This window comes from Cladophialophora immunda (assembly GCF_000835495.1).
Source record: "Cladophialophora immunda strain CBS 83496 unplaced genomic scaffold supercont1.7, whole genome shotgun sequence".
Taxonomy (NCBI): domain Eukaryota; kingdom Fungi; phylum Ascomycota; class Eurotiomycetes; order Chaetothyriales; family Herpotrichiellaceae; genus Cladophialophora; species Cladophialophora immunda.
The window spans coordinates 525449-553364 of NW_015622547.1; the positions used below are offsets into that span (position 1 = coordinate 525449).

General features: G+C 54.4%; 9 protein-coding genes across 9 annotated transcripts; 3 read left to right on the forward strand and 6 right to left on the reverse strand.

Annotated features, from left to right (window-relative positions):
• Window positions 1-1800: 1800 nt before the first annotated feature.
• On the reverse strand, window positions 1801-3710 carry PV07_10996 (uncharacterized protein). The gene has a single exon (XM_016398384.1). The coding sequence runs from the start codon at window positions 3641-3643 to the stop codon at window positions 2264-2266; it is 1380 nt and encodes a 459-aa protein (XP_016242946.1). The 5' UTR covers window positions 3644-3710; the 3' UTR covers window positions 1801-2263.
• Window positions 3711-3850: 140 nt separating this feature from the next.
• PV07_10997 (uncharacterized protein) lies at window positions 3851-6339 on the reverse strand. Its single transcript, XM_016398385.1, has 4 exons — window positions 5918-6339; window positions 5830-5863; window positions 5370-5767; window positions 3851-5305 (listed from the first exon to the last, which is right to left on the reverse strand). Exons 1-4 carry the CDS (start codon window positions 5948-5950, stop codon window positions 4385-4387), a joined length of 1386 nt encoding a protein of 461 aa, XP_016242947.1. The 5' UTR covers window positions 5951-6339; the 3' UTR covers window positions 3851-4384.
• A 799-nt stretch (window positions 6340-7138) lies between these two features.
• PV07_10998 (uncharacterized protein) lies at window positions 7139-11759 on the reverse strand (the record flags this gene model as incomplete). The annotated part of the gene is made up of 2 exons (XM_016398386.1): window positions 7139-8559; window positions 8609-11759. 2 exons carry the CDS (start codon window positions 11757-11759, stop codon window positions 7295-7297), a joined length of 4416 nt encoding a protein of 1471 aa, XP_016242948.1. The 3' UTR covers window positions 7139-7294.
• Window positions 11760-13471: 1712 nt separating this feature from the next.
• Window positions 13472-14825, forward strand: PV07_10999 (uncharacterized protein; the record flags this gene model as incomplete). The annotated part of the gene is made up of 3 exons (XM_016398387.1): window positions 13472-13617; window positions 13680-13861; window positions 13914-14825. Coding segments are annotated over 3 exons (1238 nt in total), but the record flags the coding sequence as incomplete, so codon positions are not given.
• Window positions 14826-15128: 303 nt separating this feature from the next.
• On the reverse strand, window positions 15129-17223 carry PV07_11000 (uncharacterized protein; the record flags this gene model as incomplete). The annotated part of the gene is made up of 2 exons (XM_016398388.1): window positions 16508-17223; window positions 15129-16441 (listed from the first exon to the last, which is right to left on the reverse strand). The coding sequence occupies exons 1-2, from the start codon at window positions 16992-16994 to the stop codon at window positions 15129-15131; spliced, it is 1800 nt and encodes a 599-aa protein (XP_016242950.1). The 5' UTR covers window positions 16995-17223.
• Window positions 17224-18185: 962 nt separating this feature from the next.
• Window positions 18186-19272, reverse strand: PV07_11001 (uncharacterized protein). The gene has a single exon (XM_016398389.1). It carries the CDS (start codon window positions 18886-18888, stop codon window positions 18508-18510), a length of 381 nt encoding a protein of 126 aa, XP_016242951.1. The 5' UTR covers window positions 18889-19272; the 3' UTR covers window positions 18186-18507.
• A 743-nt stretch (window positions 19273-20015) lies between these two features.
• Window positions 20016-22341, forward strand: PV07_11002 (uncharacterized protein). The gene is made up of 10 exons (XM_016398390.1): window positions 20016-20421; window positions 20475-20527; window positions 20583-20769; window positions 20820-21051; window positions 21114-21407; window positions 21457-21553; window positions 21618-21707; window positions 21758-21878; window positions 21927-21943; window positions 22003-22341. The coding sequence occupies exons 1-10, from the start codon at window positions 20170-20172 to the stop codon at window positions 22331-22333; spliced, it is 1674 nt and encodes a 557-aa protein (XP_016242952.1). The 5' UTR covers window positions 20016-20169; the 3' UTR covers window positions 22334-22341.
• Window positions 22342-22959: 618 nt separating this feature from the next.
• Window positions 22960-24579, forward strand: PV07_11003 (uncharacterized protein). The gene is made up of 2 exons (XM_016398391.1): window positions 22960-23641; window positions 23780-24579. Exons 1-2 carry the CDS (start codon window positions 23187-23189, stop codon window positions 24357-24359), a joined length of 1035 nt encoding a protein of 344 aa, XP_016242953.1. The 5' UTR covers window positions 22960-23186; the 3' UTR covers window positions 24360-24579.
• A 706-nt stretch (window positions 24580-25285) lies between these two features.
• On the reverse strand, window positions 25286-27046 carry PV07_11004 (uncharacterized protein; the record flags this gene model as incomplete). Its single annotated transcript, XM_016398392.1, has 1 exon — window positions 25286-27046. One exon carries the CDS (start codon window positions 27044-27046, stop codon window positions 25286-25288), a length of 1761 nt encoding a protein of 586 aa, XP_016242954.1.
• Between the last annotated feature and the right edge of the window lie 870 nt (window positions 27047-27916).

Consider the following 27916-nt stretch of genomic DNA (forward strand, 5'->3'; position numbering starts at 1 on the left):
AAGGATCAATGGATTGTATGTCTAAGTCGGTACTTCGGCATCATGAAGGACTGGTGACTTCCCTACTATTGCTCTGTGATTCAAAATGAATGTCACAAAGGCGGGTGACGGCGGGTGACAGGAGCGGATAGCGCTAGTTATCCTAGAGGAGGTCATCCAAGCCATCCTTTGATGGAAGCGGACAGAGTTGGCTCCTGTCCAGGGCGCATTCATTTCTCGAATACCTCTGGCTGAAAAGGTCCATTCAGATTCAAAAATCGATCTTTATTACCTTTTCGGAAAAGTCAGGGGCCTCCCTTGTGCCCAATCATCAATGGGCGGAATGCAAGGAGATCGGAGCTCTGAGCACCTATCTGAATGCTTTCCCGAAATCTCCCATGTAACAACCTGCAGCTCGCTTGAAAGGCTGATCTACAGCACGACTTTCACGTGCAGGGCAAGAGCCACGTTATGTGAGCCGCCGATGCAGGGGGATATGACACCGGGAAAGGTGCGCAGACGCTAACAGATCGTTTACGAGTATGGTGAGGCTATGTCTCGTCCTGCAGATGTGGTCTCCCTGGCGGTAAGTACAGGTATTGTTCTGCAGTGAGCCGGGGAGGGGGAAAGCAGGTGATGAATCCCCTGTTGAGCAGGAATCCGACATCGACCACACTTTGGTGTGGCTTTGATTCCAGGGCCCAATTGCTCTGATCATTAACGCAGCAATTGTTCGGGAGCACCCATTGGGGTTTCGATATCCCTCTACTAGGATGTTTTCCCGTCGCAAGAAAGGCTCAAGAGGGAGGATCTAATTCCGATTGTCGACTTGGCCACGATTTCATTCGCGAGTGATCACGCAACCATTCTTGCCTTGCTATCGTGTGAGGAATCAAAGAGACTGCGGACACGAGACAAGTTGTTTTTCGCGCGCGCGTCAGCAGCACCGGGGAGCAACACGACGAACGAAGCAAGTCTGTATCGAGTTGTTCCCTGTGCTTGTACGCAGTATACAGCGACACCTTGCGAGAATACCGGGCCGCATTTCCATCGGCTCACTCGACTGGTCTGAATCTCGCGCATACGTAAAGTATACGTATACGTGTACGTTGCCTGACCATCCCGGCGGCGTCGTGGCCTGACTTATCTCCAGACACCTCTCGTGGGGGGAATACGAACTCGACTCAAACGCGAACTCGAACTCTCCTTCTGCCGCTCCTGCGGCAGCAAGGGTCAAGTGTCAGCTAGAAACCTGCACACTTTCGTGCCCCGTTGCACAATGCAAGCTGCCACAAAGACCCTTCTTGTCTCGCCACGACAAGAACTCACCACGCCACCGGGAAGTCTGGCTGGCTGACTGACCGACTGCACTTCAGTACGGAGTACAAGCACCAGGATCTGAATGGTAACCCGTTTTCTCCTTGGCGGCCACCGAGGAAGGAAGGGAGGAATGAGAAAAGACACTGGACGAGGATAGATACATGCCGCACAGTCATCCTTCTCCTCGGCCTGCTGGTGCTGGTGTTGGTGGCAGTGACGATAGCGACCGTCCCGAACCGCAATAGACAAAAATGGAATGGTACTTTGAGAGTCTTGTCAAGACAGAACAACAACCGCTTCGACTTTTGTGCCTGTACGCTTTGGACCCTGTGACAGATGTAGATTTGGAAGGATCGAGTCTCCTCTTCCATTATGCTCCTCCCGTCCTGTCCTACCGTTTGATAAGCGAGTTTGCTCAAGTTATGGTAATTCAATGGAAGACGCTGGGTCCCTACTGCATACACAGAGCAGGACAGTCACTCAGTCACTCAGTCACTCAGTCACTCAGTCACTCAGTCACTCAGTCACTCAGTCACTCAGTCACTCAGTTATGTGTAGGGAATCCCATTCATTCACGCATGGCCTCTCCCGGTATATACACCGTTAGGTATTCACCATACAAGTAAGCGCCGTAGTGGCCGAGAGGCCCGACCCTGAGATCTCCTGGGCTGGATGAAGAGACGTTTGTCCCTGTGCATCTATGTAACATCCAAACGCCTGAGTCTATACTCTGCCGCTGGGCCATTAAACCATGTCTCCATGCCATCAGGATAATGCGGCTCTACGCTCAACTTTGGAACCTGACCCCGTCCTCTTATCTGGCTTGCAGTGTCCTGTTTATATCCACCAGCGTGCATTGCTGCCTGCGTTTGTATCGACCTGACCTGACATGATACTGCGTCGTCGAACCAGGATTGAGCATCGAGGACTTCTGTCTTTGCCCTTGTCTTATCTCATCTCGTGTCTATTGCTCTTTCTTCCACTCGCCCTGCTCCCTCAGTTGCTGTTCCTCATCTCGCTTGAACCAGCGCACGCTCCTCGCAAACCCCTCGTCGAGTCCCACCACGGGCACGTACCCGGTCCTGTTCATGAGCTTCTCGCACGAGTAATACCTCGAGATTGTGGCGTATTTGACCGTCTGGCGATTCAGCTTGCCCTTCCGGCCCGTCAGGTGGTTGAACGCCTCCGCGGCGCCGCCGACGAAAGTGGCCAGCGACGTGGGGAGGGCGACGATGCGGCTCGGGTTGATGGTCCGGCCGTACCGCGAAAAGAGATAGCGCGACGAGTCCCAGAAGAAGGCCGGCTGGTTGTTGGTGACGTTGAACGCCTCGCCGTCGACTTTTTCAGACAGCGACGCCCCTTTCCTCCTCCCACCTTCCAGGAGGACCTGCGCGGCGCACAGCAGTCCGAAGCACACGTTGTAGACGTAGGTGTTGTCGAACAGATTTCCATTGTCGCCCAGCTGGATATGTAGTTGCCAATCCGGGGCAACTGATGCCGTCCTGAGAATGGCCCCGGAAAACCCTCCGCGGTCTCCCTCGCCAACGATGCCTGCGGGGCGGACTGCACAGGTCAGCATTTTCCCTGCATCACTATACTCCGGGTTGGCGTTGGCCTCGAGCACAATCTTCTCAGCAAGGACTTTTGTCTCGGAATAGTACTCCCTCGGGTTCGGACACACGTAGGGATACCGTTCGTCCGCGTTGATCAAGTCGGATTCGCCATCGTGGACCACGCTCGCGCTCGAGACGTGGACGAAGGCTCTAACACAGCCGCCCCAGTCGCCGTGTTTCTTCCCGCCGGCAACCTCCAGCAGTGTCCGTGTGCCGTCAATGTTCACTTTTCGGAGTATGGCCGGAGGGGCTTCCCACGACGGGGACGCCGTGTTGATGACCACGTTAGGCTTGACTTTCCGGAAAACCTCGAGAAGAGAATTCGGGTCGGTGATGTCGGCGGAGTGGTACGTCGCGCTGGGGAAGATGTGTTGCGTACATCTCAAGTCCAACACATGGACGAACGTAGAGGTCTGGTCTATAGGAGGGTAGCGGCTGCGCAGGGGCGGGAAGGACGAGGGGAGGAGGGTATTGATGTCGTATTTCTCGGCGTTAGGGGTCGGGATGGAAGTGGAGGTTGGCTTCTTTGTGGTGTCGACGGCTGTGGCACCGTTTGATCCCTGCCGCTGCTGCGACGAGGCTGCATTGCTCACTGCATCTGCTTCTTCGGAGGGAAAGTTGAGCAATTGGTCCACGAGTCGCGAGCCCAGGAAACCGCAGCCGCCAACAACCAGGACGGTGCCGTAAGATCGAGGCGTCATGTCCACATCAGACTCTTTCTTTGCCTCCATTTTTGGGCAGGGCAAAGTTCAAAGCAATCTGGCTGGTACTTGGGAGAGGCGATTGAGCTCGAGCCCGAGACCGTCTCTGGGAAATTTTTGGGCACTTTGGAGATACGCAACGGGGCATCTGTTCCTGGAAAAGTGGGTCGCAGCCCCGGAATCGAGACTCTCCTCGTGGCGTGCAGCATTACGTAACCGTGGCACAGCCTCGTCACCAGTCGTGGTGTCGTAGCCTTGCATCCTCGTTCGATCTGCTAGAAACCCCCCAGAATCGACTTCTGCGATTTCAATGACTTCTCAAAGGACAATAGACAAGGCAAACAACCAACAGGGAAAGGCAGTCCTCACACAAAGCGACAGCAAACTGAAGTTTCAACTGTAGCAGAGAGGACAGCACATCTCCGACCAGCCTTTCATGTCTTTAACATCAACACGCCAGAATCAAGAGCCCTGTCGCGGCATGGTATTGAAGACGAATATGGTGACTGCTGCTTCATAACCGCCAAATCCGGCCCAGCCTAGCCCCCGCTCGCCATTCTGATGGTCCTGGTTCTTTTCGAGTATACAGAGTATGTCTGCGAATCCCCATCACCCCCCGACTCCCATGCTTGCTGCAGAAAAGAAAATGACCCGTATTTCGCATTCTGGATTGACATTTCTCATCTCAATCTTGGATCCTCTCTCAACATCGACTTCAGCCACAATAGCTGCTCGACTCTCGAGGTCCGGCCAGCGCTTAGAATGTGCGTCTCACATCTCCATTCCTTCCTCTGTTGTTTTCTGTGCCGATCTCCTGAGCTGCCGGAAATATCTCTTCTTATCACTTTCGCTGCCCCAAAGCAACTTGGTCGCCTCTGGATGCACAATCGTCCGGGGGTCATACGGTGGGCTTTCCTCCTCCAATGCTTCAACGATACTCTCAATGTGATTCCGTAACTGGTCTGCTTCCTTGGAGAAATAGCATACCACGCCGTCCTTGGACACCCTATGATGATAGATGGGTGTTTCCATCTTGACGCGAGGCTGTTCAGTTGGAAACCGAGGACTCACTGCAATTCGGAGTTTGAAGATTCCACCGTCCAGATGGGTGCTGGGTTTGCCGAAATAGGTCATGATCCAGACAAATGGGTTACCGTTCTCCAGCTTAACATCCACGTTGTGCAGCTTCTTGCGCGTCATGTAGTCTGCCAACTGTTCGAATTGTCGTTGGACTGCTGCTGCCTTGGTCGCCTCTCGCTCCTTCAACGCCAATCCCTCAACCGCCCAGTTGTCGGTCTCCGTGCGAAGCACCTCTTTGATCCGTACCAATCTTCTGCCCAGCTCGCTGTATCGGAATTTCCCTTCCATGCCGTTTCCGGTACCTTCAAAGGGCATCTTCACGAAGTCGGAGCCATCCTTGTTTTTGGGTGTATATTCTTCAATGGTGCACATGTAGTGTTCAAAGTACCACAGGAACCGCCGTTTGATGAGATCTCTAAAAGGTGAGAATTTGAGCTTGATTTGGACCTCAAGGGGGTCTTCTCTGATCCCTTCGTCGTCGTCGTCGTCTTCTTCTTCAGAGCCCCACTGGGCCGTGGTAGGCGCAGGAGTGGCCAATGAGCCGTCTGGCTGGATGCCCAATGCCTCCTCAAGCTTGTGGATGACGGCTACCCGGAGAGTTTCGTGACGAATCTAGGCCTGTCGTAAGCCAACAGAAAACCCAGTCCAGCTTCGAAGCGGAAAGCTATACACATACCTTGGAACAGTACAGCTCATTCATCCTTTTGTCCTCTGTACCCCTGGCATTCTCGTACCCAGGTTCATTTTCGTATGGATTGTTACTCATCAGACTCTGAATGGACCACAATATCGACTCCAATCCTTGTGCGGAAGACCACTCTTCACCCGGTCTCTCTCCATGCCATGTGCCCAAAATTGACAAGCAAACTTTCCCACCAGCGTAGATGTTCGGGTTGAATCTCGTGCGACCTGCATTTGTGGTTCTTGCCTCGACTTTGGGTGGTTTACTCGGATACTCTGACCCAAAATGAACGGAGAAGTCGAAGAAGCCGTAGGCGTAGGGGGTGCCGTGGGGACCGATGATGAGGGCTTTGACGTGGCGCACGTCTTTCTCCTGGCAAGCGACAGCGATGGCTGCAGCGAATGGTTAGTTGACGACGGGAGGTGGGTGGCTTTCGCGTGTGAAGGTGACTTACACAGGTCACTGCCTTGTTGGATCTGGGTAATCTCCTGCGCGCGGCTTGTCAGTGATGTCCCTCCATCGTGTAGAAGCAACCCTCTTACTCGTGATATTCTCAAGATGGTCTGATTCGACATGGTGAAAGCGGAGGTGGGCTTGGGAGGAGCAGGAGCTAAGTGGCTTCAGGTTCAAGCTCAGGTTCATGAGCAGCACAGAGAAGTGTTATTGCGGGCGAAATAGTGCTGCAGGTTTGCTCGTGCAGATTAGAAAGAGGCATTATTTGGTAGATAGGCTTTCTTTTGAGAAGAGGGACGGAGGGGAGGGGGAGTTTCTTGTTTTGCACTTGAAGATGAGGCTGTGTGTGACAAGCTGCCCTGAGGCCTGAGCGTGATGTGAACAGTGGCTTCCTATTAGAGGATCCAGCCTTTGATGGTGCCTGTTGACTGGTTCGCGACACGCTAGGCGGCTAGGCTACAGATCTGCCTTGCACGCCCGCAGTGGCTCCTGTTGGTGGGTGACTTGGTGCTATCAAAAGAAAGAGGGACAGAGCTACGAGCTGCGTAAGTGCGGGTGATACTTACCGCACAGTAGAGGCCGAGGGGCAGAGGGGCAGAGGGGCGGCTGCCGCGGGCGAGCCCACCGGTTGCCACAGCCTAATCGACTTTCCAGCTTGCCCATAAGGCTGAAAAGTGGCCTAAGTGCTGCTGCCATTGCTGCCTACCTACCAAGTAGGTGACCACTAGGGGAGAGAGATCCTTAGTGCCCACGGTGCCGCTGCGGACTCATGACGCACTTTTAGCTGGCCTCTCGACCGTCCTACAAAGCCCGGCGCGAGGGAGGGAGTGGGCAACTGCGGGGGGGAGTAATTAGTGGCAAAGGGAAATGGAGCCCAGGGCTAGAGCCCACCAGTTGCTTAAGCACCAGTTGGGGGTCCCTGAGGTGCCTAATTTGCTTGCTCGGTATTGGTATCAACCTGGACACCTAGGCGTCTAAATAAGTACGAGGAGGCGGGTGTACTCCACAGGTGAACACATATAAGTATCTCAACCTTCAGAAGTGGCCCAGACAGTCAGATGTACCGAGTGCTTATTCTCTCTATCCTGTAGATACATATATACACACACAGATACCGGTTGGGCGTCATCCTTCCCGAGACCTCACCCCCCAACCCCATTACGACTGTGTCACGGAGGGTATCGTCCTTCTCGTTGTTCATGTTCCTTTCAATTGCTGCCTTTTTCTCTGAGATCTAGCGTCTTCTCTGATCGGCTTCTCCATCTGCCGACAAAACCCACACAAGAGATTGCTTGTGTTGTAGCGCGAGTCGTACCTCGTACATGTCGTGGCTCGTTAAGGAATTGTTTGCTCCTTTCAATCCAACCAAGTCTCCCTATACTCCCATAAACTCGTTAACGTCGTGATAGAACGTGATCAGGTTGCTTTAACTCAGAATCGAGCATTCAAGACTCCTTCGGTTGGCATCATTCACTCTCTAGCCCTCGTTGGCCTTGATCCGGTCGCGCTGTACTTATGCTCCAGTCGCTTCTCCGTCGACTGTCAGGACCGAGTCCGCCCACATCTCGTCGGCTCTGAAGCTGATCCTTGCCTGGATCTGCGGAGGATGTGACATTTTCCGATGGCGGAGTCCCAAACGATGATACCAGGACCTCTGCATTGGCATTGGCACCAGCTAGGTCGACTGCGGCAAGAGTACCCTCTGGTGGTGGCCCTGGAATATCTGAGAGGGGATAGACTAACCTCTCAGACCCCATTGCTGTCGAAGGGATGTCCGCGGCCATGATCCCGTGATCTTGTGTATTGTTGAAGAGGTACATGTTCTCTTCGGTTAATGCCAACGCCGTCGAAGCTCCGGTGCTCCCAGCAACTGGTTGGGCCACATCGGACGAGTGAGAATTCGACATGAAGGTGCCATCTACCATAATCGTAGGAGCAATGACAGACTGGCCACGATGTAAATCGGTCACCGACAACAGCTTGGCGTCCCGGAGTGCCTGTGCTTTGTCTTCAGCCTCGACTCTCCTCATTGTTCGATCTCCCTCTGTTCCTCCTCCTGGGATCTCCTCAGCAAGGATGGCTCTGGAAATGCTGGACCGTAGCGCAGCGGCTTTTCCCTTAACATCAATAGCCCCGTCTGCTGAGGCTCGCGAGCGGTCATCTGCCGAAACCGGCAAACTGCTTGATTTTCCATTGCGAGCATAGAACTCGGAAGTGATAGCATCGACATGGCCGCAAGTTGACGAGTGGTCGGTGCATGCGCTCCCGAAGGATGGTTGCTGGGATTCTGTGGGAACTTCTGACCAATTCTTGTGCCTGAAGCCTTTGCGGGCCATGGATGTCCATTTCAGTATGGTCTTCTCTAGAAGAGCCCGCTTGACTGGCTTGGCCATATAGTCGTCCATTCCCGCCTTCTCACACTTTTCTCGGTCCCCTTGAATCGCCGAAGCAGTCATGGCCACGATTGGAATCTTCGCGATCCTCTCAATGTCCGTGAATGGCGCGTGATACCTTAGCATGTGTGTGGCGTGGTAACCATCCAGAACAGGCATTTGCACATCCATCAGTATAAGTGAAGGAATCGGAGATTGCTGTGATTGCTCCGGAGTGAGTTCGGCCGAAGTGGCTTTGAGAAGATACTCTAGAGCCTCTCTTCCGTTCCACACGGCAATAGCAGAAAACTTCAGCGCCTTGATGAATCTGAGGGCAATCTGCTGGTTGACGGGATTATCTGAGAGCGTCAGCCTCGAACCGATGCGTATTTGTTCGGCGCCGCTTACCTTCGACCACGAGTATGTGTATCTGATCTCTCTCAAGCTCGGGAACGAGGGTTGCAACCCCCGGACTTGACAGCATCGCCTGAGCATGCTCGCCGCCCGCGCTTGTGTCTCCCAATGACCTAGTTGGGGTCATAATCATCGGCTGTTTTCGGGCCTGTTCTTGTGGTGACTCCTTGAAGCGAGACAAGTCGGGTTGTAGCCGATCAGGCGTCGAGCCGACTTCGAGCTCAGTAATGGGGGAACCTTTTTGATATTCAAGTTTCTTGAATGGGATATTGAAGATAGCTTTGGTTCCTGCATCGAGCTTGGAATCCAAACGAATCGTCCCATGCATCAGATCTACCAAGTTTTTGGATATAGTTAAGCCGAGACCCGTCCCTCCAAAACGCCGGGCGGTGCTCGAGTCAGCTTGACTGAATGGTCTAAACAACCTCTTCTTGACTTCTTCCTCTATTCCAATGCCGCTGTCTTCGACACAGAATTCAATCGTGACCGTGGCATTGGTCTCCCCCACGACGAGGGTGCTGAGCCTGACGAAGCCCTTGGAGGTGAATTTGATACTGTTGGTAAGCAGGTTGACCAGGATTTGCCGTATTCGGCCAGGATCACCCAACACAATGAGTTCCTCAGATGGTCTGAGATCGATGGCGCTCATGAACTCGAGTCCCTTGCGTTGGGCTGCAAATGAAAGCATTTTGGCAACTTCGCGGAGCACGTGGTCTAGACTGAACTGCACTTCTTCGATATCAAGCCGGCCAGACTCAATTTTAGAGAAGTCAAGAATGTCGTTAATGACGGTAAGAAGCGAATTGGCCGATCTCTGAATGTTTTGGGCGAATTCACTTTGTTCCAGATCCAGGCAAGTATCCATGAGCAGCTCTGACATTCCCAGCACTCCTGCGATTGGTGTCCGGATCTCGTGAGACATATTGGCGAGAAAGCTACTTTTCATCTTGCTCGCTTCTTTAGCCGCCGTCTCCTTCGCAAGCAAAATGATGTTTTCTTGCTCTTTGTGCCGCAGCGAAGTAACGTCAGATCCAATGATAATGATTCCAGCGATATAGTTTTCATCTTCGACCCTGTTTGGTCCTGTTTGGCCCTTCAGCGGTACCATCTTGGACCGAAACCATCTAGAATTCACTTCATTCTCGCAAATTTCCAGATCGGAGGCCCCTGATAGGATGCGGTACAGAGCCTTCCCGAATTTGTCAATGGCTTGTGGAGTAAGATGATTGTGCAAAACATCGAGGACAGGAGCTCCAATGATCCTGTCGGTGGTCGCGTCGCCCATAACGAAGGAGCCTTCGTGGAAGCTGACATTCAATTGCCGGTCGAGAATCCACATGGTCATTTGCGAGTGCTTCAACACATCCAACAGCTGTCGTCGAGTCCTCTGTCCGGAACTCTTGGCATCGACGACTTCCTGGATATCTGTACAGGTGCCGAACCATTTGACGATCTTACCTGTCTTGTGGTCACGCATTGGCAAGGCTCTCCCGAGCATCCATCTCCATTTGCCGTCAAATCTTCTGCAGCGATACTCGGTGATGTACTCATCTCCGGTCTCAAGAGAATGACGCCATTTGTGCATGGTTTCGGGCATATCCTCCGGGTGGAAAGGCAGTTTCCAACCCTGACCCAGAGAATTCGCTGGAGTCAGGCCAGTGTAATCATACCATCTTTGAGAGTAGTAATCGTGGTAGCCATCAGATCTAGTGGTCCAGATCATTTGTGGCATCATATCACAGATGAGGCGAAATTGTGCTTCATTCTCTGCTGTTTGGTGTGCAATCTTTTCGGTATACTGTGTAACATCCTTGAAAGCTACTAGGCCTGCCAGAAACTCTCCAGACTTTTCGTCGTAGACAGGGTGCCCGCTCACATCGAAGTTGGACTTCTTCCCTGTCTTCTCGTTGAGTAGGCCGATCTGCCAGTTGGTAAAGGGCTGCTGAGTGCGACACAGAACGACGACGGGATTGGTATCCTCCTCGAGCTCTCGGGAGAAATCTGCAGTCCAGGGGCGAAACCGCGACATGAAATCGTACGACTCATCCGATGTGGGGTCAGTCTCGACTGCCAGTAGCTTGCGAGCAGCGAGGTTTGGGAAGACCACGCTCTCATCTCTCCACATGGCGATCAGGGGGATTTCTATGGCGCTCAACATGGCGTTTTTCATCTTTAGAACCTTCTGGAAGTCTGTTGGGGCGGACGGAGCAGAACACTGGGTTGGCGGGGCGGTAGGAGGAAAAGAAACCACATGCTGCGGCTCTGCAGGCGATGTGATCTGAGAAGTACCGATGGAGGAAACAGGTGTCTGGGAGTGTGATGAACGGGAGGACCTGGTGGAGTGGGACGAGGGATGACGAGTAGTGGCTGATGAGTGGGACGATGTCTTCGTTGGTGTATGCCCTGCCGAGCTTGTGAATGTCAAAGTGAAGAATTGCTGTCCTTCTAATTCCCAGATAGTGATAATCATTCGACAGGTAGTGCGGGCCGCACGATGGGTTTTGTTATATTTCTGCCGACGGCTGCCATGTGGCGCTTGGTCATGATGCCTGGAGATAATCACATCGACCACAGTGTCTCGAGTCTTTTCAGTACGATCTTGCAGTGCCAACCTACCTCTTGCAGCGGCCGCGGCAACGGCAATGGGAGTTGTCTCTCCACTCTGTACACCGCGCAGTGAATTCGCTGGAGGGATTCTGTCCGTAGCAGCGGAGTGCAAGTCCCCAGCGAGGTTGTCGAGGAATCTTTCCCAACTGACCCATACCGGGACGCCGCCATCTGAGACCATATCAATCCCTAGCTGCGACAGCGTCTGGCCTTTGAGGAAGTCGGCCACCCTGAGGTCGGGATCATCATGATCCGCCCCCAACAATCTTCCCACGGCAGAATTGGCGAGAAGCACAGTTTTCAAGGAGGAGAGGACTAGTATTGGTGTAGGAAGGGCTGCAAGAGCCGCCAGTGCAATTTCGGTCGCCATAGGGAGTTGAGGCAGGTCGATAAAGAAATCGTGGGCAGGAGACGCGGTGGCATTGCGTCGCCCAGCGGTAGCGGCGGTGGCAGAAGTTGACTCTGAGGAGGCTAGAGATGGTACATGAATACCGTGGTCGGTTGATCTGGGTTCGACATCGACATCGCCACTGACCATTTCCAAAGCAGTAGGTGTGGCTTGTGAGGACGATTGGAGGAGAGGTATCGAGGATTGTCGGTTCCTGGGTGACAGTGGGGGACTCAGCCACCAACAAGCGGAATGCGAGGTGACGTAGGAGGCACTGGAGGCACTGGGCGCCCTGAGTATATCAGATTCTCGCTCAATTCAGCGGCGGCACCATGAGCAGCGACCTGGTCCTGGAGCACGCAGTAACAAAGGGAGCAACAAGAGCAGACATCGGTGTGTATACGGGGTATAGGAGACTTGTATAAGGTTGGCTTCGTTCCTCTGTCTGCGCCATATACTTTGGGGGGGAGGATGATTAGGACAAGTTGAGGGGCGCACGGGGCAACAAGCCCAGCAGGATGGGAAATTGAAATTTCCCTCAGTTCCCCATTTCCTTTTCCCTGCATTCCCAGTTTCCCACTTTTCCTTTCCTTGAGCACCTCTGGTGATTTTTCGGCTCCAGTCCGTCGTCGTCGTCGCAGCCTCACCTCTTTATCTCCACATCCTCTCTGCTATGGTCTTAGTGGAAGAAACATGACAGTGTGCAGCGTCCCCGTATCTACGAGCTGCAAACCCCAGCCGCGTCCACGAATGAAGCCTCTCCCTCGTCATTCACTGGATTACTGATCTCCAGCCAATTGAAGAACAATAGAAGCGAGGTGCGATCCGTTCATCGCCCGCTTTCCCCAACGATCCCCCACTCACGCTGCGCGATCGCTAATCCCAAGCACTCCCGGGCGCCGAAGCCACCCAACTTCGCAACAGTGTACGAGGGAGACGAGTACCTCTCGACGAGCAAAGCAAACCGTACGCTGGGTGGCCATACTGGTTAAGAATGACAAGAGGAAGACACTGTCTGATTTTCTTTTTGCTATTTTGAGAGCGACTTCGACTGCGGCTTATAAGAGGATTCGGCCGCCAGGATAAGAAAGTCGCCATCCCACCGAGCTTGGGTGCTGAGAGCTCGGGTGTCCGCCTTATTAAGGCCTTGCTCTGAGCGACCAACACGGCCCGCTGTTGTTGGCAGTGTGGGAACGGATACGGAACGAGCAGTTCCCTCGTCTCAGCTCGATTATGACTGCAGATGGCATTGACACCATCCCTCCGCTCTGCTATAAAGGCACAACTTGTCGCTCACGGTAGGTGACATCCTCGCTCTGTTTTCTACAGCGGCGGTCAGTCAACAGGCATTCTTGTCGCAAACATGGCTCAAACTATCCCCCGAACCCTCCCCCTGGACCTGTCCAAGTATCCCAAACTGTCCACTGCTCAATTAGGCCACCTTCGCCATTTCTGCAACCTTGCTTTCCAACCAGATGGAGAGTGGGCAAAGATGGGCGCTCAAGAACCGCTTCAAGAGTTCCTCGACGCCTACCGCTACCAACTTGCCACGATGGCCTACGCTGTCGGCGTCACTCACTACCATCATTTGCCAGCCCTTCGCTCGATATTCAAACCACTCCTCCGCCAGCTGATTCATAAGATGCTGCGCAAGGAGGTCTGGGCCTATTGGTTCAACACTAGTCTAGGTGGTAAACGCACCGATCCAAGTTTGCAAAAGCTCAGAGAACCGTGGGCCGACCCGGTCGTGCGAGAAAACATCATGTACAGCGGTCATCTTCTATTGATGACCAGCCTCTACGCGATGCTCTTTGACGATGATGAATTCGAGAAGCCCAAGTCTCTTGTTTTCAAATGGGACCCCATGTTCTTCGGTCTCGGCGACGAGACTTTCTCCTACGACAATCGCAGCCTCCAGGCAGCCATCACTCGGGAAATGGAGCGGAATGGGTGGGTTGGCGTTTGTTGCGAGCCGAACGTGATCTTTGTTGTCTGCAACCAATTTCCAGTACTGCCACTCCGCCCTTGTCGATTGAAATTTCTTTTACCCATTTACTGACCAGGCCACAGATTATAGCAATGAAATACAACGACTCTCGGGACGGCACAAACAAGGTCGAGGAAGTTCTGACCAAGTACAAGATCGCTTGGGACAAAAAGGGCATGGTTTCTTCCAACGGTCTCTTTGTTGACTTTTGGATGGTCAAGCAAAACCACATAGTCCCTCCTACAGATGTGGGATGGACTGCATGGTAAGCCTTTCACTTCCTGACCTATTGGGGACTCGCACTCACCAATTCTTAGGGCGGGTGCTTTTATGAACTCCTGGAATCCTCAACTTGTGGAGAGCCTCTATCCGAAGCAGTTTCCTGGCTTCATCACTACCATCGCCGGCCACATCCGCCTACAACCGCCCATTGTAGCCAACCACTACCGCACACTTTCAGCAGCGGCGTCCCCGACCAAGTCCGATCAAGAGAACCTCCAGCAAGCTATTGGCCTCGCCAAAGCCGACCTTGCGAAGAACCCAGAACCGCCTTTCCCGTACACCAAACCCTGCTTCGGGTATGTAGTTCAATGGCTTTCGGAGCTCGGTCAAACAGAGCTTCTTGATGGCCTTCTCGCATACGCTGATGAAAACCTCAACCCCACATGGGAGAACGGGGGCCTGTTCTACCCTCGTAACGACACGCCTTTTATCTTCACCGACGACAAACATGACGGCGAGGGCGTCAAGTGGACGCACATCTCCCCCTTCTGCGGCAACGCTGCGATAGGGTACGCACGACTCAATGTTAGAGATGGACAGCGCATCATGTATGAAAAGCCGTGGACGAGAGAGTCTCTGGCCCGTACGCCGTGGATCGACAACCTCGAATTCGCGGGCAGGGAGCATGGAGCCGGTGTCCTTCGCGGTGTGTGGGATGAACATGCCCATGCGCTAATCCTCACTGTGAGAGGGTGGGATTTCGAGGGACGAGGATGCCCTGAGACCGTGAGCATCGAGCCTATAGCCCGGGGCCTGGGGCCAGGAAACTGGGCAGTCTATGTCAATGGGAAGTTACGCACGAGCAAAGAGTTGCATGACCCGGCAGACAATGGGTTTGGGGTGACGTGTGATGTCAAGAGGGGCCAGGAAGTTGATGTGGTGTTTTTGAGGGTTCATGGCGGGATGAACGGGCGTGTCAATGGTGATGCTAACGGATATGCTTGATCGAACTCGCAAAAAGTGATTGTAATCTGCGTTTTGTGCTGGGACTGGACGGCACGAGGACAAATTAAGAGGACATGACACATTCATTATTACATCGATGGACTAGTATTACAGTCTATCATCAAGGGGAGTATCACAAGAAGTCTATCTCTCTGTGTCTATCAGCCGCAAGCATCAAGTCATGATGGGAGAACATGGAACGCCTTCGCTATGCTAAACTTATGCACCCCAACCCACCCGCTTGCACTCGAGTGGTCGCTTCGGCCTCCCGCTGAAAGGAAAAGAAGGGAAGAAAGAGCACAGTCTTAGACTTGACCTCTTGACCTCGCCCCTTCGCCGTCAACCTTGACCTCCTGCTCTCCGTCCACGGCAGCCTCTTCCTCGTCCCGGCCCCGCTCGCCGGCCGCGGCGGGCTTCTTGACCGAAACGATCAGGCCCTGCTCGGTCTCGAGGCCGACGTTCAGATCGTAGGCCTTGACGAACAGGCTGGCGACGAGCGAGAAGCCCGCCAGCGCGGTGAGGACGATGTAAACGGTGCGCAGGGAGTCGGTGTAGGCGGTGCGGAGGGCCAGCTTGCCGGCGCCGGCGGGGGTGGTCTTGATGATCTCGACGAGGGCGGCGGCGTCTTTGGCCAGCTCCGACGCGCGGGGGGCGTAGGCCGGGTACTTCTGCAGGTTGGTCACCATCTGGTTCTGGAAGATGACGCCGCCGATGGCCACGCCCAGGGCCTGCCCGAACGAGCGGAAGAAGACGAACATGGCCACCGCGAACGCCATGTCCTTGTTCGTGCTGGCCGCCTGCACCTGGAACTGCAGGCCCGGGAACAAGATGCCCAGCCCGATCCCCGAGACCAGGTTGATGAAGATCCACTGCGGGATCGTCGTGTTGACGTCCAGCAGCGTCAGCAGCCCCAGCCCCAGCGTGCCGATGCCCCAGCCGACCCAGATGGCCCAGCGGTACGCCGCGAACTTTGTGATCAGCAGCCCTGTCACCACCGCCATGGGCGCAACGGTGAAGGTTTCAGGGAAGAGTGCGACGCCAGACACAACAGGTGTGTAGCCCTTGACAGCCTCAAAGTACAAGGGCTGGTAGTACAGAATACACCAGAGGACCATGCCGTGGAGGGTCGTCGTCACGTATGCAATGTTGGCGGTGCGGTTGCTGAATACCGACAGTCTCAGCAAGGGCTCCGGCGCGAGGTACGCCTCGTAGAAGCAGAAGCCGATCAGACCCGCGGCGCCGACCAGCAGTGGAACCAGCGTCCGCCACGACGACCAGCTGTACATGACGCCACCCCATGTCAATGGGATGAGGAAACTCGTCATGCTGCCCACGAAGATGACTGTGCCGAGCCAATCCACGCGGCGCAGTTTTGCGGCAATGCTCTGTGGAATGACGTTGAGGCGGAGGAACAATGGAATCATGACAGCGCCAATGCCAATAAAGGGGAGGTTGAGCCAGAAGATCCAGCGCCATTGCACTTGGGCAAACGCGCCGCCGATGATGGGACCAGAGACCGAACCAATGGACCACATCCCGGCGATGATTCCTGCCCATTGGCCTCTGTAGCGGAGGGGGACAAGGTCGGTGACGACGATTTCGGTCATGGCAATGACACCTATTCATTTCCAGTCAGATCGGAGTGTCTGTGGGTGTAATTGAGAGGGTTAGAGATGTGACATACCACCTCCACCGATTCCTTGGACCGCCCTTCCTGCAAGTAACAGACCAAAATCATTCGACAAGGCTGCCATCATAACTCCCACGAAGAACAATGCAATAGAGACCATGATCACAGGCATTCTTCCAAAGATATGGCTGAAGGAGGCAAAATTGGGTTGGAACACGGTCGAGGCGAGTAGGAAGGAGGTGCCAGCCCAGAAGGCTTCGATGGCTGTGCCGTGCAGTTTTTTAGCGATGGTCGGAAGGGCGACACTGATCGAAGTGCCATCAAGAGCCACCATTAGTGTCAACACCGCCAGAGCAACAAAGGCCAGAATGAATCGGGTGGAGATGGTGAACTCGGTGGAACCGGAGCTGCCATTGTTGTTTTCGACGTCCGCCTTCTCGGAAGTGATGGAGGAGGAGGAAGATGATGTCTGGGAAGCTTGTGTCTCTCGAGAGGGAGGCCCCTCCTTTGTCTCTTCAGCAATCACGGGTGATGCCTCCATCGTAGAGGGGGATATCTCGCAGCTTTGGCGGATGGGAAGTGTAAGGTAGAGGAGGCTCGAAATTGAGCAGGAGGGACTTTATCAATACTTTCAAAGACGCTTCACACCAATGGGATGTGTGGGTACCAAGAGATAGCTGGTCCTATTGGGAAGACCGCAAACAAACGGGTGGCGATGATAGAAACTTCTTTGGCTTGAGCGGGTTTGTGCAGCGAATATAGCCCAAGCTGCCATGATCATGATATATACCATTTCATACTCACCCAAAAGATTAATTAGTCCGTCCGAACGGCCTCCATCAAGGGGAAAATCTGCTGACTATTTTCTCGGAACGATAGCAGCGCATCTCGCCGTGGACGCAGTACATCATGGCCTTGGGCGTAGCGACGAGGCTGCAATGAATGAAGCTTGCAAGAAAGTATTGGTTAGATCGGTGCAATGGGTCGTGAGAATGCCGACTTTGGCCGGCGGAACAAATTTAGGCCGCCCACAGATATCCACGTAGGCCCCTTTGTCTCAAGCACGATGGAGAGTTTTGCGGTGTCATTGCTTCGGCACAGCTCGCTTCCTTGATCCGTGTCCCAGCTGGCCAAGAGGCGCCCGAAGCTTAGACGATGATTGGCGTCTTTAGGCGAATGCGACGAGATACGAAGCCATGTTGGGCGTGGTGTGGAAGGCTCCGGGGCCGACACGAGGTACGAGATCTAGGTCCTCCTCTGCAGGCTGTATACACGTCTGCTGTGACTGACTCGCTTCGATCCATGAGTCACCTGTTTGCTCACTCTGCCCCTCAGGTCACCAGTCTTCCTGTTTTCAAGTGTCGCATAGGGACAAATGGACTCGTATGTGCTTTGAGGCCAGACAGGTTGACGTGGTACGGAGTGCTGGTATATTTCAACGTTGTATCTGCCGGATTTCAAGATGTTAGCGCGCGCGGATATCTGGTGATGGAGGGCTGCATGGGCATATCACGTCATAGAAGGACATCAAACGGCCGTTACCCAGATCGAGGAAGCCTTTGACGCAGCTTTGATTGTGGTTTTGGTTGAAAGGGGGAGTCATGGCCACAGTGGTGGAAGCGCTGGAGTGGACTGCGGATAAATAGTTGAGCCGATCACGTGACTGATGACAATCATGGAAGGAGTTTATATCTCCGGGTGAGCTCAAACAGTCAACAACAATGGGACAGATGTGAGTCTAGGTTTGCGATTGGCATGCTCGTATCATTGAACGATGAATAATCCAACTCCACTCGGGCAGGCTGCACTTCAGTACGACCTCATCTCTACGACATCCGACTCCCATCTCATACAAGTCGATGCCTCCCACTCAGAAAACCAAAAGGCTTGAAGCTCCACCAAGATAGAGAACCGAGACAGCGCCCAGCGTCTGTGCCGACATGCATCTCCTCAAAGGGAAAACGTGGAGTCAGCTCTTGACAAACCCATCCTAAGCACTTCATCCCTGGGTTTTGACGACCCGGCAATCATCCACTGGGCATTTCGGACCATGATCAAAATGCAGAGGCGGCGAAATCTGCACCCATTGCAGCGCCGTAGGCATAAGTAGAAGACCCAGGGTTCTTGGTCCGCCATTTTTTCTCGACGCTCTTTTTGGGCATGGGGCGTGCTGCTTCAGCTTCCACACTAGACAGCTTTCTTGCTATGGGCTTGAACTCGTGATCGGTCACATCCACGAAAGCTGGACGGTCTTTGTGGCTTCCTTTCCGCTCTTTCATGCTTGGGGCTGGCATTTCGCTTGTATGGCCCTCATTGGATTCGGTGATGCGGATGGGCTGTTGCGTGGGATCCTGGATCTTGCGACCCCACGGGTTGATGGCACGTACAGCGGGTTGGGTAGGATCGTCGAGTGTCTGGCTGTTGCCGAAGCACATGTTCGCGATGGGGAAGGGGATTGAGTGATGTTCTTCACTGTTTGTTTTGGAGGGCGTACAATGTGGTCAGTCAGGAAGCCGTGAACCCTGGAGCTGTGTGTAATTAGCTAGGTATATTATTGTGTGAAGATGCGGCCTCTGATGGGTGGTTAGCATGAAGATGCAGATGAGGCTGCAAACGTCGCGTATTCATTCAATAAACTGGGCAACAAGCAAGTGGTGTGAAAGGCACTGAAAATAGCTCTCCCGAATACGACCGCACTCGGGAAGTCAAGAGATAGGACTGATAAGCGAGAAGCAGGGAAGAAACGGCAGGGCAGACTTCCTAGAGGTATTGAGGGGATAAAAATAGCGAACCCCATGCCCATTGCAGGCGAAGCGAGGATGGGAGCGGCATGAGATACAGAGGAAGAAGGTGGGCGAGCTGGTCGCAGAGTGTAGAGAGAATGAACTGGGGAATCAAGCATCGACCCCCGCATTTCGCCGTCCGCGGGTCGCAGGTCGCAGGTCGCAGTTCACCTGCATCTCTACGACTGAGTCGCTTCTCTTCAATCTCCATTTATGCCCTCCCATCCCTCCGTCATTCCACGCTCTCCCAATGGCTGCCACCAATCTCACAGCTTATTCTCCCGAACCTTGTGAACCATCCGTCCATCCCATTGTGCCTGCATCCAGATTCGGACACCCTTGATCTCGCTGAGACACCCACTATGCTTCGAATCTCCTCAGTCGCTCACCCCCCATCCTTGCTGAATACGTGATGCTACAAAAGAAGCAGAGGTCAATCCCACCCACCGGATGTAATGTGAGGTGGATCCCAAAACATAGACATAGAGCAGGACCAAAGGTTGCAGTCATCAGTGTACCGCCTTGGACGATAGTCAAGTTTCAAGAGATACCCTTCCACATCTCCAGAGGCCTTTTTGGTACAAGGCACACTACATATTGTCTTCAGACTTTTATACACCAAATGTACCAACATTCTTGGATCGTCTCTTTCTTTCTGCCTCTAATGAACGACTGACTCGCTTGCCGAGGTCTTGTTTCTGCCAATGCGGAGTCGAAAGCTTCAAGCATTGGGAGGCCTTTCTCCACCCGAACAGCTTGACGGGGGATGAGTGCCTAAGGTACTCCATATCTTGTGTTGTCTCTTGTCCACTGCCTCGGCCGAGTTCATTGGCTTCATCAGAAGTACGAGTGCATGTTTCAGTGAGTGCTTACAAAATGGCCAAATCCCCTTGAACTCGGGGGCAATGGCTTCATCTCCCCCAGCAGCACACCATGGATCAACTGATCATGACGGGGCCATTTTGCCCGCCGGCTCCCAATGACAAAATCACGATCCCAGCACTAATGACGAAGTACAACCCCGACTCCGTCCCTGCTGATAAGGTGGTACATGTCGATACTATCGCCAACAAGAGTCTCACATATGGCGGTCTCCGAGAGCAAGCTGCCAGGTGCGCATGGGGACTGCAGCATACAATGGGCATGAAGGAGCAGGACAAGCTGTTGGTCATTCTTCCCAACTCGGTATGTACCCTGCAAGAACAAGGAAATGCTTCGTCTGATCGATCCGACCCTAGACCGACTTCGTGATTCTTGCGCACGCCACGCTGTGGCTTGGAGCTATATTTTCGTACGTCTGCCCAGCATCTGGGGGGTCATGGATATCTCACGAAAGTCGCCAACAGACCCCTCAATCCATCCTCATTAGCCAAAGACATTGCCCATGCTCTATCGTTGGTCCAACCGAGCCATATCGCGATTGACCCAAGCAAACTCGAGGCCGTCAATTCTGCCTTTCAGGAGCTTGGCTGGGGAGAAAGTGCACGTCCGAGAGTGTTCACGGTGCTGAGAAGGTCTGGAACTCTCAAGCTGGTGAGATCTTTGCAGCCTCTGTTGGAAGATCTCGGCCTGATTCTTGCCAGTTCCCCGACGACATTGCGGGCCAAACCCCTGACCAGTCGCTTCCAATGTTCGACTTGCGCGGGAGAAGCACCAAAGACGTGACCGCCATGATTGTGTTTTCATCTGGGACGACGGGAAAAATCAAAGGAGTGCAGTTGTCACACTACAGCATAGTCTCCAACATTATCCAGACGCGAATCTCAATGCCTTGGATGATGAATCACGCCTCACGAGAAGTCTTCTTTCCACCATGTAAGGGTCTAAGCTCTGAGTGTTGCAATTTTAGTGCGGAGATTCTGACAGAATACTGGCAGATTGCCATGTCTATGGTCTCGGGGTTGTGGTGTTTTGCGGCATGTGGGTAGGCTCGTTCACCTGCGGAATTCCGGCCTTTAACCTGGACTTGTTCTGCCGCAAGATGGAAGAGCACCGAGCGACATGGGCTCACATAGTTCCGCCTGTCGCCATCCAACTGGCGAGCTCGGATATTGCTGCAAGGTACCAGCTGTCGTCGATAAAGATCATCCTCATCTCGGCCGCTCCGACCAAAAGAGACCTCCAGATGAAACTGAAGGCAAGGTTTGGGAGTGATGTCAAGATCGTGCAGGGTCTGTCACTTACAAGATCCCCCGGGCGATGTGTTGCTGACAGTCGCAGGGTATGGAATGTCTGAATGTTCGCCGACAGTGCTTCTGCAGAGTCCCCTCGACGATGAGAACAACATTGGTACTGCAGGAAAGCCAGTTTGTGGAACGTATGTTTCTCTTGCATTTTCTTTGCGGGTCGCTTGGTGCTGATCTGTCCATTCCTTGACACAGTGAACTTCGACTTGTCGACCCCGTGACGTTGAAGGACGTTGCGCCGGGAGAAGAAGGCGAACTCTGGGTTAAAGGCCCTCAGACAATGATGTCAGGTTTGGCCCTCATTTGGATCCTCCCCGTTACTGACCAGGAGCCAGGGGATACTACAACAACGAACAAGCCACGCGAGAGACTTATGTCGGTGACTGGCTCCGGACCGGCGATATCATGCGGGTGGACGAGAATGGCAACTTCTGGGTTACCGATCGATTAAAAGAGGTGAATGGTGACCCGCGAACTCTTCGGACCTAGCTAACCAGCTTGCAGCTGATCAAATACAAAGGGTAGAGGCTCACCTGGGCATTTCCATCCACATTTGCTCAAAATGCTGACCGGATGCAAGTTTCCAAGTGCCACCCTCAGAACTCGAAGACCTGCTCTTGAAACATCCCTCCGTGGTCGACGCCGCCGTGACTTCGATCTACTCGGACGAGCAGGCCACCGAACTCCCCATTGCATACGTGACACTTCCTGCAGACACACCCGCGTCTCAAAAGCAGGGACTGCTCGTTGAAATCCGCAGCTGGGCTGACGGGCAGGTGGCGGGCTACAAGAAGCTGCGTGGGGGAGTGTATGAGTTGAGCAATCTGCCCAAGACACCATCGGGAAAGATCCTGAGACGAGAGCTGCCGTGCAAAAAGGCACAGTCGGAGGGCAGAGCTGCGAAGATTTGATAGAGGGGCGTGAGGAAGTGACTCCCTCGCCTTTACACTGTTTGAGATGATAGACTTTGAGAACAGACAGATCTAGAGTGTCTCCGTTCAATTTATGGCGTCGAGTCGCATCGTAATTGTACTCTTGAAGCCGGATCAATCGAGGAAGAATTTGGCTGTGGCACAGACTCTGTGGAGAAAAGAGCCACCTGCGCTGTGCTGTTCCTCCTCTTTCTTTTGCTGTTCAGATCTGCCTATGGCCACACGACCATGAGACCACCACCACCCCTTCTTCTTCAACTCTACCTTGTACCTGTACCTGTATGCAACACCGCCGGACTTAACAACTCGCCTGTGAGAAATCGTGCGGGCCGGTCGAAAGCTGTCCGGATTCGTCCATGGCCTGCGTCCCTGGTTTTGGCGTCTGATTCGCTCGCCCGATCGTCGCGGCGTGAAAATCGCCCGCCCCCCCCCCCATACAAACACGCCCGAGGCCCAGAGCCAGGGTTCCACGGACGAGGCTTCGCTGGACTTCGGCACACGTCTTGTTACAACTCTAATTACTTGTTCGAGTCATAGCGTCAGCAGTCGATTGGGACGTTATCATGGGCCGAAAACAAAAATGCGGAGTGTCATAATGTGTGTGGGAGCGGAGTTAAGGGAAGAAAAGAGCAGTGAGTGGGCATGCTGAAGCAGGGAAAGATGCATGGTGCAAGTCTATATAAGGATCCGAGGGGATACGCTCGTCTCGTCGCCCCAAAGCCTGTGAGTTCCTTCACTGCTCGTGGTAGGCGAACAGACTGTCACAGGCACGCACACCGACCAACCACCGACTCGATCTTGACGACTTTGCCCTCTCTACTACAAACACACCATGTCGCTGCCCAAACCCCTCCCAACCCTGCCTCTGGGCACCGACGGCCCCTCAATTCCGGCCATGGGCATCGGCATGATGTCGCTGGGCCACGCGTACGGCTCAGCCGGCGGGGATGAGGAGCGCCTGGCGTTCCTGGACGCCGTGTACGCACTGGGCGCGACGCACTGGGACGACGCCGACCTGTACGGCGATACCGAGACGCTGCTGGGCAAGTGGTTCACCGCTAACCCGGACAAGCGCAAGGACATCTTCCTGACCACGAAGTTCGGCTTCGCGGGCCAGGACGCCGACGGCGCCTACATCATCCGCAGCGACCCGGAGCACATCAAGGCGGCGTGCGCTGCCAGCCTGGACAAGTTGAAGTCCGGCTGGATTGACCTGTACTACTGCCACCGCGTGGACGGGAAGACGCCCATCGAGGAGACTATCAAGGCCATGGTCGAGTTGAAGAAGTGAGTAGAAGTCTCGATGACCCTGCCCGTCCACCCGCCCGCACATTCACCTCTGAAGTCAACTCCAATGGTTGTTTCCATAGAAGGGCTCTATATCATGCAACAGCATCAAGACTAACGCAGTTCTTCCCCCAACAGTGAAGGCAAGATCCGCCACCTGGGGCTCAGCGAGGTGTCGGCCTCGACGCTGCGGCGCGCGCACGCCGTGCACCCGATCTCGGCGCTGCAGATCGAGTACTCGCCGTGGGCGCTGGAGATCGAGACCAACGGGGTGCTGCAGGCGTGCAAGGACCTGGGCATCGCGCTGGTGGCGTACTCGCCGCTGGGCCGGGGCTTTCTGACGGGGACGATCAAGTCGGCCGCGGACGTGCAGGGCGACTTCCGCGCGTTGCTGCCGCGCTTCCAGCCCGCCAACTTTGACAAGAACCTGGCGCTGGTGCGCCAGATCGAGCTCCTCGCCCACGCCAAGGGCGTCTCGACCTCCCAGCTCGTCCTGGCCTGGCTGCGCCGCCAGTGGCCCCAGGGCATCCACCTGCTCCCCGGCACGCGCAGCGTCGACCGCGTCAAGGAGAACCTCGGCGCCCTGTCGATCGACGTCACGGACGATGAGGACCGCGCCATCCGCAAGGCCTGCGAGGAGTGCACCGTCACGGGCATGCGGTATCCCGAGGCCATGGAGTACATCCAGGCTGGGGAGACGCCGGAGTTGAAGACGTGATTAAATCCAGGCAAGAGAGAAGGGCGAAGGACCAGCAGACTCGGGATTGGTGGGACGACGGATGAGGAATGATGAAATGGGACAGTCAGGCTATTCGCAACCAAAATACGTCCTGCTTCGATTGTGTCTATGAAGTTTGTTCCTTTGCTCTCTCGTGACTAGGTAGGTACTTCTCGATGCAAATATGATATGTTGGAATAGCATTCAAGGCCCTCTCCAGCCCCGTGCGGCGCTTTCACGGGCTATACATACAGGACTGGTCGCTTTGTTCAAGTCCATTCACGAGAGAAGTCCGATTCCAATCCCAGCCTCAATGCGAGCTATTCTTTCTTGTTGCTGCGAAGATGCCAAGTGCCGCCGCTACACGATATACGAAGCTCCGTTGGATAGGACGGATGGAAAAAAAAAAAAGACAGATCCTATTCCAGGAGGATTCGGAATCACTCGTTATCATATCATACCAGATCAGGTCAGATCAGACCATACTATCACGTCACATCACGTTGCATCGCCATTGCAACACGCCTTTCTCAGCGTCATTGTCGTTATCATCATTATCACCATATCTCAGTGTAATCCAGGTAAAAGCAGTCCCAGTGGACGCCCTCCGGGGGGATTCCCAAAAGCTTCAGGGGGTCCTGCTTTATGAAATCCGTCGCTTTTTTTCTTTTTCGTTTGCAGCCCCAAAAGAAAGAGTGGGAAAATGGCCCGACATGTCGACGTCCCTCAGGGCGCTCTCTCTCTCTCTCTCTCTCTCTCTCTCTCTCTCTCTCTCTCTCGGGGCGACAAACCAGATGGCCGTCGCGACTGTGAGTGGCCAAATATGCTTGCTGATAAAACTGAAACCCGACGCAGGGGAATGAATGCGTTGCGTATCCCCCAGTTTCAACAAATACAAGACATTCCCTGTTTCCGGTCTTCTTTCACTACATTGACTCGGTCATGCCGTGGACGGTAAATGTGCATATCAGGCCCAGCGCGCGGTCCCTTGGACTGAACGGAGCATTCTTGCTCCCCCACCGCACGTCCCTCCAGTCCCCCGTCTTCAGAGCGACGACGGCGCTGCGCCCGGGGCCGGCGAGCTCCTCCTCGGTCGGCGGCTCCACGATGTTCTTCTCGGACAGCAGCTGCGTGATCCGGCCCTCGTGCCGCGCCTGCTGGATCTCCTCCGCGATCGCGTGGGAGGCGTTGTCTTCCTCCTCCTGGCGGACGATGTCCAGGGTGGCGAACTTGTGCTGGCGCCACCTGCGCACGGGGACGTGCTTCTGGAAGAACAGCTCGATCTCCAGGTGGCTGCGGCCCGTCGTCTCGCCCACGCAGAACCACACGTACGCGAGCGTGATGCACGTGGTCCCCGCGTACACGAACCCCAGCATCGGGCCCAGGCCCCCGTTGTAGTAGATGTAGGGGCTGGTAAAGGCGATGACCCAGACGGTGAAGAAGAACGACACGATCGACGCGCTCATGATCTTGTTGCGATTGCGCCCCACGGCCATTTCGGACGCGATGGTGAACGCCAACGGCCCGTGGCCGAAGTTGAACGCCACAATGACAATGTAGGAGATGACGACGATGGTCGTGCTGAAGCTGGTCTTCGTGTAGGGTCCTGCGCCGAGCCCTCCAATGATGATGTATGCGAGCAGCATCATGATGGTCGTGACCAGCAGGTTCGAGCGGCGGCGCACTTTGTTGCCCAGCAGCACAGACACACCCACCGCGATGACCTGGAGCGTGTTGGTGATGAGCGAGATAGTGAACGCTTGCTTGATGCCGATGGACTGTGCAAAGACGACCCCATACGAGTAAAAGAACTGAATGCCGTTGATCTGTTGAGCCACCATTGCCCCGCACGAGTATATGAGCTTGCGGCGTTCGACCCGGTCTTTCAACAGTGACATCCAGGACGACGTCGCCTCTCGGATTCGTTCCGTTTCCACCATTGTCGTGAAGGCGGCGAGGTCTTTCTCGGGCGTATACTCGGGCATGCTGCGGTTGATCTTCAGAAGCGCCTTGGTGGCCTTTTCTGGTCGACCTCGGCGAATGTACCAAACCGGCGACTCCGGGAGGAAGATCAGGCCCACGAGCATAAGGAGCGGCAGCAACGCCAGCAACCCCATCGGAATCCGGTACGAAGCGGTCGAGCCGATGGATTCCGTGCCTTGGGTGATCCCTGAACCGACAAGCTGAGAACACGACTGCATGAATTGAAACATCATCAGGGCCGGACCTCGGATTGCCTGCGGTGCAACCTCGCCAATGTACAGGAGACAGGTCACCGTAAACTGGCCGATGCCCAGCCCGATCAGTATACGGCCCAGGCAGATGACCCCCATGGAGCCTTGGTCGGCGCATTGAGTGATGGCCCCGGCGATGATGCAAGCCGAAGCACAAAGGAAGACTCCCTTTCTGCCGAAGAAATCGTTGATGGGAGCAGAGAGAAGCGCCCCGACCAGTTCTCCCACGTAGATGATGGATGCCGTGAGGGACAGGAAGGTAGTGGTCAAGGCGATATTGCCGTCCTTGTCGTGGGTGGTGCCGTAGTCGTGCACAAATCTTTTCATCCCCAACACGCCGGTGTAGTAAATCTGGTCGTACCCATAGCAAAGAGCACCGAGGCTGGAGATGGCACAGAAGAAGACGGCCCATCTGTGGTGGCCCCAATTGATGTTGAACATGTGCATCTTCATGCTGGGCAGTCTCAAGGTCCAGCCGCCTTGCAGACAATGTTCCGAGACTTGCAATGTGATGGCAGAAGGAGCTGACGAGCTGGTACTTGGGACAAAGGAAACACCCATGAAGGGACCATCCAATGCTTTATACGATAGGTAGCCGATCAACGGTCCTGCAGGACTGTACCTTGATCAAGCAAAGAAAAGATCGACTGGTCACCGCTCAGGTGGTTGGCACCTTGGACGTCTGCCACCTGTCATGCCCCCGGACTTCTGAAGCATGGCGACGGGTAGTGGCGTCAACAAAGACCAGGGTTGTTTGAGTTGAGATAGCGGCGGGTGGGTGGTTCAGGCGTTGATAGGCACTGGAGGATACCCAGCTAGACGCAACTTAGCTGATTTGGAAGAATCAGGACTCCTTGGGGGTACCCTAAGGTCCTCTAGAGCACCCAAGCACCCTAGGATAACCTTTGGACCTCTGGCCTAGTCCACGGGTATGCGGGTTGGAGGATGGCTCGACAGGGGCCAGAGGGTGGTCCAAGCTCGCCTCTAATGCAGGCTTGCAAATGGGAAAGAATCCCCCCTCCCATGGAATTCCTACCAACCGCAGAGTCTTGATGACAGCAAGCGATCAGCTGGTGGCGCGGCGGACAGTGGCCGGCTCAGGCTTCAAATCCAGAGGGCTCAGGATGCTGCAGCTTCGAGATTGCCAGGAGATTGTACAGCCTATGACCGGCGCTGAATTTCCCTGCATGTTGTATCAGAACGCAGCTCGCCAGATATCGTCACCCGAGAGAGGCATCAGTGCGTGCTGCCACAATGAGAGGCCCTGCCGTCGGTCTCTTCCCCGCATTTGGCGTGGGAAAGTCCCGAATGGATGATGATGGG